Here is a 12,545-nt window from a genome sequence, read left to right as displayed (position 1 = left end):
ACCACAGTTTAGTGAGCAGAGAGGTGCTACCAAGCGGAAAGCACCAGTTTCCGCCACCACCCCAATGGGATACTTATCCAAGCACACGGCTCATTCCCTCACACGCATTTATCTCATTCCACTGATAGCCAGGCACCCAGGTAAAGGCCGTTTCAAACCACTTACCCTCCTGATGGAAAACACGCCACTTATCACCTGAAACACCAACTGAAATCAAAGCTTTGGCAAGTGACTCATTTCTGGAGACACAATACACATCACAGACCTCTTATTCTGGTGCAAGACCTCAGCCTCCAGCATTATCACCTGGTCCATGGCACTCCAGTGCCCCATGCTGATCCCACAGAGGCAATGGCAGGTGAAGTTCTTCACTCTGAGAAAGTTCAACACCAGCAATGGGACTGGTGGTTACATCTGCATATACCAGCTGAGTGGCAAAAGGGGAGATCCAGAGCCTCTACACACAACTCATGCCAAAACCACATGAATTCACAGGGGAAATGTGAAACTGCAGCAGGTGTAACACCCTACTCCAGGTTTAATTTTAATATCAGTCGCACTTGAGGTACACCACACTTTAAAGCTGTACACAGCACGCCTCCTTTAAAGACTTCCACCACCCTCTCTGAAACACCCCACATAGCAGGATTACATTTAAAATGCAACTTTGCAAGACCTGTTGCTTTCCAAGCAAGGCCAGACACAGACTCCCTGCACCCCTGGAACAGCAACATAACCCAGCCGATATTTTCGGCATATCACTGCAGAAAGCCCTTCTTTTGTCAAATAATCTTACCTTGCTCATCACTTTTCTCAAACAGACAACAGCTTTAGAGATTCAAATGGAAGCCCTGTCAGCGTGATCTACTCCTGACATTTTCCAAAGCTCACCAAGTCATCTTAAACAACAATATACAAAATAGCGACTAGGTCAAACCTTCCCCATACTGGACTTAAGAGGAAGTCTGCTCATGTCCTGATCCTACACTAATGAGGGCTGGATTCAAATGCAAGACTATTTATTAGAGACCATTTTAGAAAGCAGGCAGAGTGAAGGGGAGAGAGTATTTTAACTGCAACCACTCAGACGTTTCTCATTAAAATATTTCTTGGAGAAGTAAACGGGCCTGCAATTTTATTCAAACAGATGTAGGCTAAATGCATATCATTAGTCTGACAATATAAAAGCACAAGCGACTGAAATGATTTTAATTTTGTCAGTGAAAAGGATAATGTATGCATATCTGGAGGGCACATCAATGGTAAAGATTACCCCCAGCTTCTATCTGAGCTGTCTAAAGGTATTTACTTGGGGTCTGTCTATGTTGTGACAGTGTCCCAGACCGAAATGAATGCCTCCAACACTCCACATTTTTGAGCCATTCAGTCATGCATTTTTGTTATTGTTGAAAGTAGTGCGAAATTGCAGCGCATGAGCTGGAGTCCTTGGTGGTCTCCGAGGATTCCAGCTAAAAAGGCACTTCCTTTGTTCCGCGGAGAATGCGGTCCAGTAGGTCATTCAGAAGGGGAAATAAAAGCAGCGGCCCTGGGAGGGAGATGAAGGATGAAACAAAAAGAATAAAATGTTTTGGGTGTGAGCACATTAGCTACCATTTCCTACTGCTGCCGGCTGCGAGCACTCCCGTCCCCGGGATGCGCAAGTACCTCAGGACGAAGGTGGAGGGAAGGAAGACAGAAAAGAGGGGGGGGGGGGAAAAAAAAAAAAAAAAAAAAAAAAAGGGAGCCATGTCTCAGTCCCTCTGCCAGCAGCCACCGGGGCGGGACGGTGGCTGCCCGCTCCCCGCCGGGGCGAACGGCGGCCCAAGGGCAGGAGCGCCCGCCCCGCCACTGCCGAGCAGGGAGCGGGGCCGGCAACAGGCGCGGTCCCGCCCGCCACGGCACAGGGGGCGGGCAGCCGCGCCGGGACTCTCCGCGCGGGATGGGCGCCGAGCGCCGGGGAGCCGAACCGAACCGCGCCAAGTCGGGCAGCGCACCCCGAGCCGAGCTCCGGGCCCCGCGCCGGGGTGGGAGCCGGGCCGGGGGAGCCGGGCCGGGGGGACTCGGGCGCGCACCCCGCGCTCCGCGGGGCCGGGCCGAGCGCGCACAAAGGCGGCAGCGACGATCGCAACTCACCGCTGATCTCGTGGCTGGGCGCCTCGCTCTGGCTGAAGCCCTTGGCGGCGTAGAGCCTCCGCACTTCGGAGCAACTTTTGGCGCGGGGCTCGGCGGCCAGCAGCAGCGGCAGGCTGAGGGCGGCCAGCGCGCACAGGAGGGGCGGCAGGCAGCCGCGCCGCCGCGGCATGGTGCGGGCGGGCAGGAGCTGCCGGGGCCGGGCGAGCGCGCCGCGAGGCTGGAGCAGGCGCTCCGCCGAGCCTGCCCCGTCGCGCCCCGCAGCAGCCGCGCCCGCTGCCCTGCGCCCCGCTCCGCTACGGCTCCGCTCCGCTGGCCCGGCGTGTGGCGGCGCTCCGCGAACTTGGTCCGGCAGGAAGCACATGGGGTGGTGGTGGTGGTGGTGGTGGTGGAGGAGGAGGAGGAGGTGGAGGAGGTGGAAGGAGGCGGGGAGGGCGGCAGCCAAGCAGGATCGCGCAGGGCCAGGACAAGCCTCTGCAGCCCCCGGGAAAATCAGGAGCTAGGATCCGCCCGCCCAGCGAGGCGGAGCGGAGCCCGGGGTTGCCCGCGCGGCCGACCCCGCGCGGGCGCTCCCTCTCGCGGAGAGCCCCGCCTCTGCCCCCGGCACGGGCACCCCGAGCACCCCCCGCCCGGAGCCGGGGCCGGGCATCGCTCGGCCTGAGGAGTTCCCACCTGGCATCCACGCTCCCACTCACGGCAGCTCCGAAGTGCCGCAAGAGATTCCCCGGAACGGCCTGAAGGGCTGGCTTAGCTGTGCCTCCGGAACCGGAGCTGTAGATGGTTCAGCTCTGCCCCAGGTTTAATAGGTTCACTACGCTGATGAATTTTGACATCGCTGTGACAGGTCTGAACTATGTGCATGAAAGACTTACCAAAACCGACATTTTTCCACCAATCTTCTGTTTTCAAGAGTTTAGCAGGGCAAAGGCCTCAGGAACACTTACACCAAGGTGCTCCAGCCACTCTCCTTCATACCCCAGCCCAGGACACAGACACATGCATAGATGTAAACAAGCCCTGCTGAATCCTTGAACCCTCAGACCAGAGTACAACAGTTGCTCTTTGCTTCTGTTTACTAAAAAATTACAGACATAGTTCTACAAGAATGATAGGCACCGTCATTATTTCACGAGGCTGCAATGTCATTCAGAGGGTCTGTTCAACCCTTGCTCCCTGACATGGTGAGGTCATGCAGGTGCTGCACGGGGAGCTCTGTCCTGCTGCAGTGTCCATGTGTCTGTGCTCAGGGCTGTGTCTGTGCACAGATCCATTTGTCCCAGGACAGTCTAATGGCCCGGTGATAGCATCATTTAAGAAAAAGAAATGTGCAGCAGTTTACAATACAATGCTCCTCTGTGAGCTTCATTTCTCTTATTACCACAATGAGGAAGGAAAGGCTGAAACAACAGCAAAGGAACTTGCCAGCTTCACCTGCTTGCTCCCAAGCTTTTGCTACCAAAAGTCCAGGTGGGTCAGGAGGAAAAGCCCCTGTATTTATTTCCCCTGTGAAAGTAAAGCACATCCATGCTGTCCTGCCAGGCACTTCTCCAGGGAACAAGATGCTCATCCAGCTCTGAGCTTTCCAGTGGCGATGCTGGCAGCTCACCACAGCCTTGGGGCAGCACAGGCTGCTGCAGTCACAAATCACACCAAAAGCAGGGGAAAACCACATTACCACAGCCCGCCCTGCACCAGGCACAGTGGAGAGGCTCATGCTGCAGCAGGGCTTCCCTCTGTATGGATGCAGGGAGCATCCCCTGGCTGCACAGAAAATGGGCCCCACCATTCCCAGGGTGAAAAAACAATGGAATTTGCTTTATCATAGTTTAAAGAGTCTCCATCAGCCATCCTGATGGAAAAGAGTATAGGGATCTCAGTCACCCTGCCATCCTCTGAGGCCACTCACACTAAGCTGGTGAGACAAGCCAGGCCAGAAGTTCTCATGAAGTTATAAAGTGTCCTGAGAGAGAATAATCCTCTAGGATCTGGCCCTGCAATGTATGACTGAGTTCTGGTTTTCAAAGCACTACCTCACCCTCCCAGCCTTTATTTGAAGAGACAATGTGAATTTTAAAGAGAACCCAGCAGGGAGCACTGCATTTTTTATTCTAGTGTGAGAGAGAAAACGAGAGTGAGAAAGTCTGTGGGGTTAGAGACAGCTTGCCATTTGTTGTTTCTCATAATCCCATACCTCAGTGGGATTTAAAAAACCTCCTGAAAAACACGGAGGGTTTTGTCAAATACTTGCTCAAGTAGTTAAATCAAAGGCTGAAGCAAAACAATGGAACTGCCTGAAAAATTTCATTAAAAACTCTTTTTATTTTTTTTCTTTTTTATCTTTTTTAAGGAATGGAAAAGTAGCCTCTCTCAAAAGAGAATTTTTTTCTCTGAGTTTTTTGCTTTCTCCAGCATTTTTGCACATCTGGCAGACCCTCCCCAGCCCCCTCACCCAAAACCACTTGAGCGATTTCCCTTTTCCACTTTTCTCCCTTTCCCAGGAGAAAAAGATGGAGAAAAACGGAGGGAAAAACTCATGGTTTAGTTTTGAAAAGACTGAAAACTTCTGACTTCATATGTTCCCCAAAACTCTTTTCCCTCCATTAGTATTTCTGCCCCCACACTCTGTGTTTCTTTTCCAGCCCTATCTCAAGGCCTGCTGTGGTGACACAGGCTGCTCCTCGATTCTGGGGCTCATGTCCCCATCTCCCCTACCTGGCAGAGTGCTGCCTGCATGGCTTTCAAAGCTGTTTCGTTTCTACCTGCTCACACTCAGCTGAGTCTCCTCTCTTATTTCGGGGGATCCCAACGTGTGCCTATCACCCGTGCAGGTACCCCAGGCTGGGCACAGCCAGCTGCAGCGAGGAACTGCTGGCACAGCCATCGCTGGTGCCAGCACAGGAGACGGAAACAATGTGGGTGACATCACCCACGTTGCGTCTGCACAGCGCCTCTTCCAGCATATGCCATGGACCTTGTACGACTTGGCATTTCAAATTTCCGTCATCTCATTCAGTGGAAAAGTTGCAGCCCTGCCAGCTTTTCAGAGAGAAGGAAAGGCAGGGAAGGAGAAGCCAGAGAAGACGTGTCTCCAGTTGCTTTTCACCTTCCTCCCATGTGCTGCCTCTCCTGTCCAGCTCAGACGTCCAGCCACACTGCTCCTGCCCAAGCCTTCATCCACATAGCAAAGTTATGTTTGTTTAATTAAAACCACTTTGAATCCACTCTAAAGGAATCAGCACAAACTCTCCATGGGGGTGTAGTTAAATCATGATAAATCTTATTGGTATCGACAGAGTTCCTATCAGCAGTGTACTGGCTTACACTGAAAATTGATACAAATAATTGCCAGCTGCACAGGATTCCTGGGATCAATTGTAACTTCAAGTTGGCGGGAGTGGAGCAGCCCTCTAGCATGGGCAAATCTTGGGAGCAGAGAGGAATACCAAGCCCAGCTGCGGCACCAGTTACATCCAAAAATCCCTCTGGAATTCTATGAGGGCTTAAGCTTTGGGTCTGATTTAATTCTGGTCCTGGCCAAAGGTCTGCCACAACCCTGCAGTGTTTCCAGTCATTTGTCAGGGAATTTACTGGGGGGTTGTACTTGGATAAAGATTTCAGATGTAGCTGTTTAGGAAAACCTGGCTGAAGGCTATCCTTGGCCTGGCTATCATTAAGGATGATTAAATCCTACACTCTGGTAGGAAAGTCTGGGCCACAAGGAGGTTAGAAAGTGTTGAAAGGGAACTGGACAAACATGTCTTCCCAGCTCCAGCTCATCAGCAGGAGATGGCTCACTGTAAACCCAAACCAGGCATGTTCCTGTGGCAGAGCAGCTGGGCTGGAATGAGGGATGCTCAAGAGGAAACAATCTCCTTTGATAAAACCCCAGATACCACAAATTCAGGGGTGTTTAATCCAGGACATCTGTCATGAAGATGGGGGATCCTGCTAGTTGCAAAATGATGGTCTGAATCTGGTTTCTGAATGTCAACAGCCTGATATTTTAGGGCGAGCACATCCAGTGTTTTGGTGTGGGCTGATGTCTCTATTTATTTTTATCACTTATTTTTATCTGAAGGCTACTTCACCCTATACAGAAGAACAAAAACTCCTGCAGTAACTGCTCCACTCTGGGACAAGGATTAGCTTGGGTTAGCTCCTTGCTGCTTTCTGCAGATGGGCTGATGCCAGCTGGGTGCGAGGCACTGTGCACACTGAAGCAAGATGGGAAGATTCTGAAAGGACAGGGGGGATCAGGCCGGCCATGCAGTGAGGCCACTGCTAGAGTGTCGCTCAGCTTCCCATGTCTGAACCAGCTTGCAGTGCACTGGGCTTGCTCTGCAGAGCTCAAGACCATCTCCATTTTAGGGAATGCAAGAGTTTGTCTCTTTCCACAGAAGGACAAGAAGTCATCCCAGCTCTGTCCCCAGGCACCACAGGGAGGAGACCTGGTGACACACAGCTTTGAAGGGCACGGGGATGCACTCACTTTCACAGATTTTCATGCCTGCACTTCCTAGCTCTCCCAAAAGTGACTGTGTGGCAGATGGCTCTGACGTGTAGCACACTCACACCCAGAGGATAAAAATATTCCCCAACGGACTCCTGGGAAGTGAACGTCAGTCACCATTGCTCCAGCTCTGGCCATGGCTTCTTCTTCTCCTCAATCCCCCATCTGAGGGTGCAAAGAGGGTCCCCAGGCTGCGTCTCCCCAGTGGCATCACACAGATCAGTGCTGGCAGCTGGGTTGGCATCCCAGATCCATGCTGACTCACCTGCATGTCTTCTACAGCACAGCATTCCTGGGGACATGTCCCCATCCTCCCTTCCCCAGGTGGCCTTACATATGGCTGCCACTGAGGAGGGGTGGGAGGTGAGATGGGACCCTGCATCTGCTTCACCCAGGCCTTTCTCAGTGTGAAGATAGTCGTGACATTTAATTCTCCATCCGCACTCACATAACCTTCCTATGGCCATGAAGTGGGGCTGGAATGGGGACTGCTTGAGGCAGGGGGGTTGAGAGGGAGCAGTGGTTGCAGGGCAGAGGAGAAGATGAATAGCACAATTCAAGGATGACAGAGGAAACAAGCCCACAACTCATTCTTGTATTTTCATCCCTTCCAAGGAGCAATCCCCTGCTCAGCCTTCCCTTCGACATTCTGGACTATATTTGCAGAAGGTATCACTGCCTGGGCTGATTTTTTTTGCTTTTAATCCACTCCTAAGAGTTGGTTCAATGCTGGTACCAGCCTGGGACAGGGCAGGGCAGGGGCAGAGCATGGTTTGTGGGTGCTGTGAGCAGTGGCATGGCCAGCCCACACACTCCAGAATGTGCAGCCTACTGGTCCACAGATAAGCTCATCACCTATCTGGAGGGGGTCACAAAACCCTGGAGCTGCAGAGATTAGGACTGGAAAAAGCATCAGATGCCGGATGCCTTCCTCCCTGGCCCAGCAAAACTGACGTCAAGCTGTCCTCTCCCTGTCTGTTCTCAAAATCTCTCCTCAATCAAGACTGCACAGTCTGTCCCAGCTACTGATTCGGTATTTTGTTGCACAAAAGCATTTCTTAATGGCTAACCTAAACCTTCCTGGCGACAATTCAAGCTGGCTATCTTTTTCCTCCTATCTCCTGTACGTGGAGAAAACATATCCTGCTATCGGCAGAGCCCAAAGCTCTTGGCACATGTGGCCGGGACAGCATGGCATGGCTGGAGATGGCCCCCTGTTGCTGTTGGTGGCCCCACCAGCTCGATGGCCTCAGTCCCTGCAGACCTGGAGCAGAGGGAACAATCCCAAGCACTATCCAGAGCAGCAGGAAATACTCTCCAACACGGAAAGGAGAGAGAGAGGGAGAGGGATGTTCAGAGCAGCAGATAACCCAGCCAGTTGGCACTACTTAAAAATGAGTAATAGCTACATATCACCTGAACTCCCTCATGCCAGCTAAAACACTGTGGAGCAGAGCCAGGAGGAGGGAGCCGGTTGCTCCACAGTTGTCAGCAAGGCCGTCCCAGTCCCCTCTGATGCTGGGCATCACCACTCATGCCTGTGGGCAGGCAGCTGGTTTCCACCAGCAGTGCTGGTTTCCATGCTCCAGGCCAAGCTGTGCTTCTCCGGGGATAGAGCTGCACTGTGATGGCCAGCAGAGAGGTCAGAGTTGATTTTGAGAACTTGGGGAGATCAGTGTGAGCTTACCAGGGGGAGCTCCAGAAGTCCTAATTACTGCAACCAGCACTTCATCTGGGGTCTTTCATTACCCTCAAAGCACTTCCACCTGGGCAGCAGTCCAGCAAGCACTTGGTTTGTAGACATCTGCCTCCTTCCAGCTGGGATGCATGTCACTGCCTTTGAGGTTTTTGTTAGCAGAGGGGAGCAGAAGTGGCCAACCCCTTTAATGCCTGCGATGCAGAAGGCAAAACAGGTCAAAGGAGAGCAGACGGAGCACCAGCTCTGAGTGGGACATGACCTGGCTTCAGTATCAGTAAAATAATGATATATTAAAAAAAAAAAAAGATTAAACTTTTTTTTTTTACCCTCAGGCACTCTTTTAATTCTGTTTATAGGCTATTTCAAAAGAATTCATAAACACAGAGTGGAAAATGTGTATGCTTACACAGGTGGAAGTAAACAAAACCTGCTTAAAACATCCACTGCTGCAGGCAGAAGGTACTGGCAGCACACACTGCTCACCCTCTGGATCTCCTGGCTGGAAAGGCTGATGTGGTTCCTCTTCCCAACAGTGCACTGCTGGAAGCAAAAACCCATGAAGGAGCAAGCTGGGAGAACTGGATGCAGGATGAATGTTGGCTCAAGTCCTGCTGCTTGGAGGACTCACGAGACTTTGCCGCCTTGGACCAAAGTGATCACAGCTCCTGTCCCCCTCCCAGGTTCAATGCCCGTCAGAGGGTACAACCCTCCTCACCATCCCAGCCCCTAAATGGATTAAGCACCATCCACTCCACAGCAGGGATGCACACCCCTTGCCTTTGGCTCCATCCTCCTTGTCCAGCAGGGGTGGGGCAGCACACTGGCTGCTGGATATTCATGGTTATATCATTGCTGCTTTAAATCCTTTTTTTTAATCTTCTTTTTTCATTCCCCTCCATTCTTGCCCCTCACCCCCCATGGTTTAAAGTTTTCAAATGAAAATATGCAAGTTGTGACTTGTGGGTAGTGAGTCTGGGGCTTGCAAGGAAAGCGGGAGGGAGGAGGGAGGAAAAGAAAGAATGATCGGTTCAAAGTGCCAGCAATTGTTTTTATCCTTTCCAGATGAAGGAAAAAGATCATGTTATTTGTTCAGCATAAAGTTCCAGATTTTCAGGAATGAAATCTGAGAGCAACATGTCAATGGTCTGTCTTGAGAGCTGGGGTGGATGGTGGCCTTTGTGCTCCCAAACACCAGCAGGGCCAGTATGCTCAGCTGAGGAAAAAAAAGGCTCCATTCTCACACTCTGAAGCAGTGGCATTAGATATCAGCAAGATAATGGACCCAAAGCCTAGCCCTATTTCTTATCCCAACCCAACAGCTCCAGGCTGCTGGCTTTGATGTGCTCATTCATTTGCCTTTTCTTCTCACAGATGATATTTTTAACCGATAGTGTGGTTTGGGCATAGACTGGGGAGAAAGCAGGGAGAAAAAAATGGAAGTCGTTTTATTACAACAGCTGTTCAGGAGGGAAGAAAGAAAAAAAGGATTAAAAAAAATCAGCCACTGGTTACCCTGCAGATCAATGTTTCCTGCTGTAAATCAGCCAGGACACCGTGGTCTCGCAGCTGGAGGAAGATCCCACATCAGCCCGGGCAGACATTGAGGGCTGAGGCCGGGACTAGGGGCTGTACAGCCCACGGCCCAAGGCATTTGCACTTGAATCCCAAGGGAACAGGAGGGAGATAGTGGGGTCAGAGAGGTGGCCAGTGGCGAGATTCAGCCAGGGCTGATTGATGTGCGGGGCGGTGTGGGTGGTCCCGGCTGGGAGTGTGCCCCACATGGGATGTGGACAGCAGGAGCACCACTCTCTCTGTGATGTGTGGCAAGGCTGCCCATACCATGCCTTCCCCTGGAAATACAGCGGGCAGGTTGGGAGCACCCAGGGCCTTTAGACGCATCCAGGGCAGAATGGGTGAAGAATTAAGAGAGGGACAAAGCAAAAAAATAAGATGAAGAAAGGATTTTTCTTGATACCTTATTTGGCTTCCCACAGCCCACGTGGGAACCATGCTCAGGTACACAGGCTGGGAATCTCCCGAGATGACCAGTACAGGGCTGAGCACAGCCCCACATCTCCTTCCTCTGGAAAAAGGTGTCTTGGAGGAGGTGAAAGTGTGCAAAATACCCTCTGCAGAGCCTTTCACTGGAGGGCCTGGCATCCTGCTGGCTATTATGTCCACAGTTTGCACTCTCTTGGCTCCATCTTGGTCTGAAAGAGCAGCTCCAGGGATGTCCCCTCTGTGCCATGCTCAGGCCTCACTTCCAAAACCGCCTCTGTGCAAAATCACTATCTCTCCTCCTTGCAGCATGCTCCCCACCCTGTTTCCCTCCAAAACAACCAGCTCTTGTGGATCCCGTGGTGCAGATGCTCACCACAGGCTCTTGTACAAGGAGGAAAAAAACCATTCAGCAGTCTTTGCTATTAATGGACAAAAAAATGTTCCCTGTGGAAAATTTCCTTGTGACTCACATCTCTGTTTCAGTTGAGAAAGTGAAGCATCAGGTAGCCGTGTGCCTGCTCTTCTGTGACATGGGTCTGCCTGAAAGTAACCATAAGTAATGCTGAGCTCCTGCAATTTAGGTTTCACAATATTTAATGTAAGTGCTTGAAATTGTTGTCTCAGCTCTTTAAAGAAGTTTTTTTTTTTCCCCAAGTCCCACGGCTGCAGTGGGAAAACTGAAAAATCACACCCAAATCATGCAAAAACAGATGGCAGAAAGGGAAATCCAAATTAATTATTTCTTATTTTAAAAATTCTTTTAAATTTAATTTGGTTTCTAAGGCAGGCCTGGCTCATTCACCAGCTCCCACACTGCTGGGATGACAATGCTGTGACATTTACAATGACACCAGCTCCTATGGGTGTTTTTTCCCCAGAGCCTGTTAGCCAGCACACATGTCCCAGAGACACAGACATGCTCCTAAGTCACCTAAGCCACATCTCAACTGAAGGACCTGGTGCAGAATGGGCTCCTCCTTTGCTCGGGCATGGTGCAGCCTCAGTCTGTGTCTTGCCGGAGGTGGGTTGTGCAGAAAGGTGCCCCTGTTATAGTAGTGCTGGGGTAGCGGATGTTCTCAGCCCCCAGCAGAAGTATGCTTCAAAAGCAGGAGCATCTGGCCTCTCTCAGAGGGACACTTTCAAGTGGAAAAAATATAAAAACAAAGGGTTTAATTACCCTGGACATCAATGTTGGCATGTACCTGCCCAGGACTCCATGGAAGAGAAGAGGCTGAGGAGAAAAAGAGCATGGGACCATGACAGGAGGTGAAGCATCAGCACCTTTCCACTTTGTGAGCACCTCAGGGCTCATCACACTTGGGAACACCAAGCAAATTACGTTTTATTTAACACTTTGTCTAACCATGACTGTTTTGGAATGGAGCACCACAAACTGCACAAATCCCTTGGCCAAACACTACCCAGGGACAGGTAGCATTGGTGGAGATCCCTTAAAAGAGGCAGAGCAGGTTTGGCTGGATTGACATGCAGAGACTGACATTCCTTCATCCCTCCTGCATGCTCCAGACACCCTCTGAAAAACACTCTGGGCATGGCTTGCTCTGACCTTCCTTTGCACCTCTGCTAGCAGTGATTTCATTGCCTGAGCCATGGCTGCCCCTGCTCGTGCAGCCAGCTCTTCCCTTGGGTTTCACAGTGTTAACAGGAACAAGTGAGGGGCTCAGGAGCAAGTCCCTCTCCAGCAGCCCAGAGCCCATCCAGGCTCTCCTGACAGCCCTGCAAACCATCCACACACCCATCCCATGCTGTCAGAAACAAGATCAAGAGCAGAACATTAACCAAAATGCCATGTGAGGCTGTGTAAAAGAGGTGGTAAAAGGGGAATCCACTTATCCCATAGTCAGCAGACAGGAACATCAGGACCTTGAGTTACTCCTTTAGAGATTGGATTAACAGGTCAAGACCACAATGACCAGGAGCTTCTGCCAGACAGTCGCCAGAGGTGGAGTACAGCAGCCCATCAGGCAGTGGGATCAATCAGTCTCCTTAAAAATAATTAAATGATTTGTCTATATCTTGCTTAAAATGATCACTCTTCGAAGGCTGTAAAAAGAAGTTTCAGGCAAGAAGCATGGAAACTGCACAGAGCAGTGGTTGTTGTTGTTATTGTTAGTATTATTATGGTTATTATTATCATGCCCTCACATACAAGGACTCTTTTCCCCCTTAGGAATGAGTGAATAT

General features: G+C 51.1%; 1 protein-coding gene across 6 annotated transcripts in view; it reads right to left on the bottom strand.

Annotated features, from left to right (window-relative positions):
• GPC4 (glypican 4) overlaps positions 1 to 12,545 on the bottom strand; it is a 242,327-nt gene that overhangs the window by 64,512 nt on the left and 165,270 nt on the right. The window contains exon 1 of one of the 6 annotated variants that reach the window (XM_048318496.1): positions 2,134 to 2,576. The exons of the other annotated variants lie outside the window; for them this stretch is intronic. Coding sequence (XP_048174453.1) covers positions 2,134 to 2,494 — 361 coding nt within the window. The 5' untranslated portion in view covers positions 2,495 to 2,576. Of the gene's footprint in view, positions 1 to 2,133; positions 2,577 to 12,545 lie in introns of those variants that run through there. 6 annotated transcript variants of the gene reach the window in all.

This window comes from Corvus hawaiiensis, chromosome 14 (assembly GCF_020740725.1).
Source record: "Corvus hawaiiensis isolate bCorHaw1 chromosome 14, bCorHaw1.pri.cur, whole genome shotgun sequence".
NCBI classification, from domain to species: Eukaryota; Metazoa; Chordata; class Aves; order Passeriformes; family Corvidae; genus Corvus; species Corvus hawaiiensis.
The sequence above is the reverse complement of the archived record's forward strand: the minus strand, read 5'-3'. Positions and strand labels throughout refer to the sequence as shown.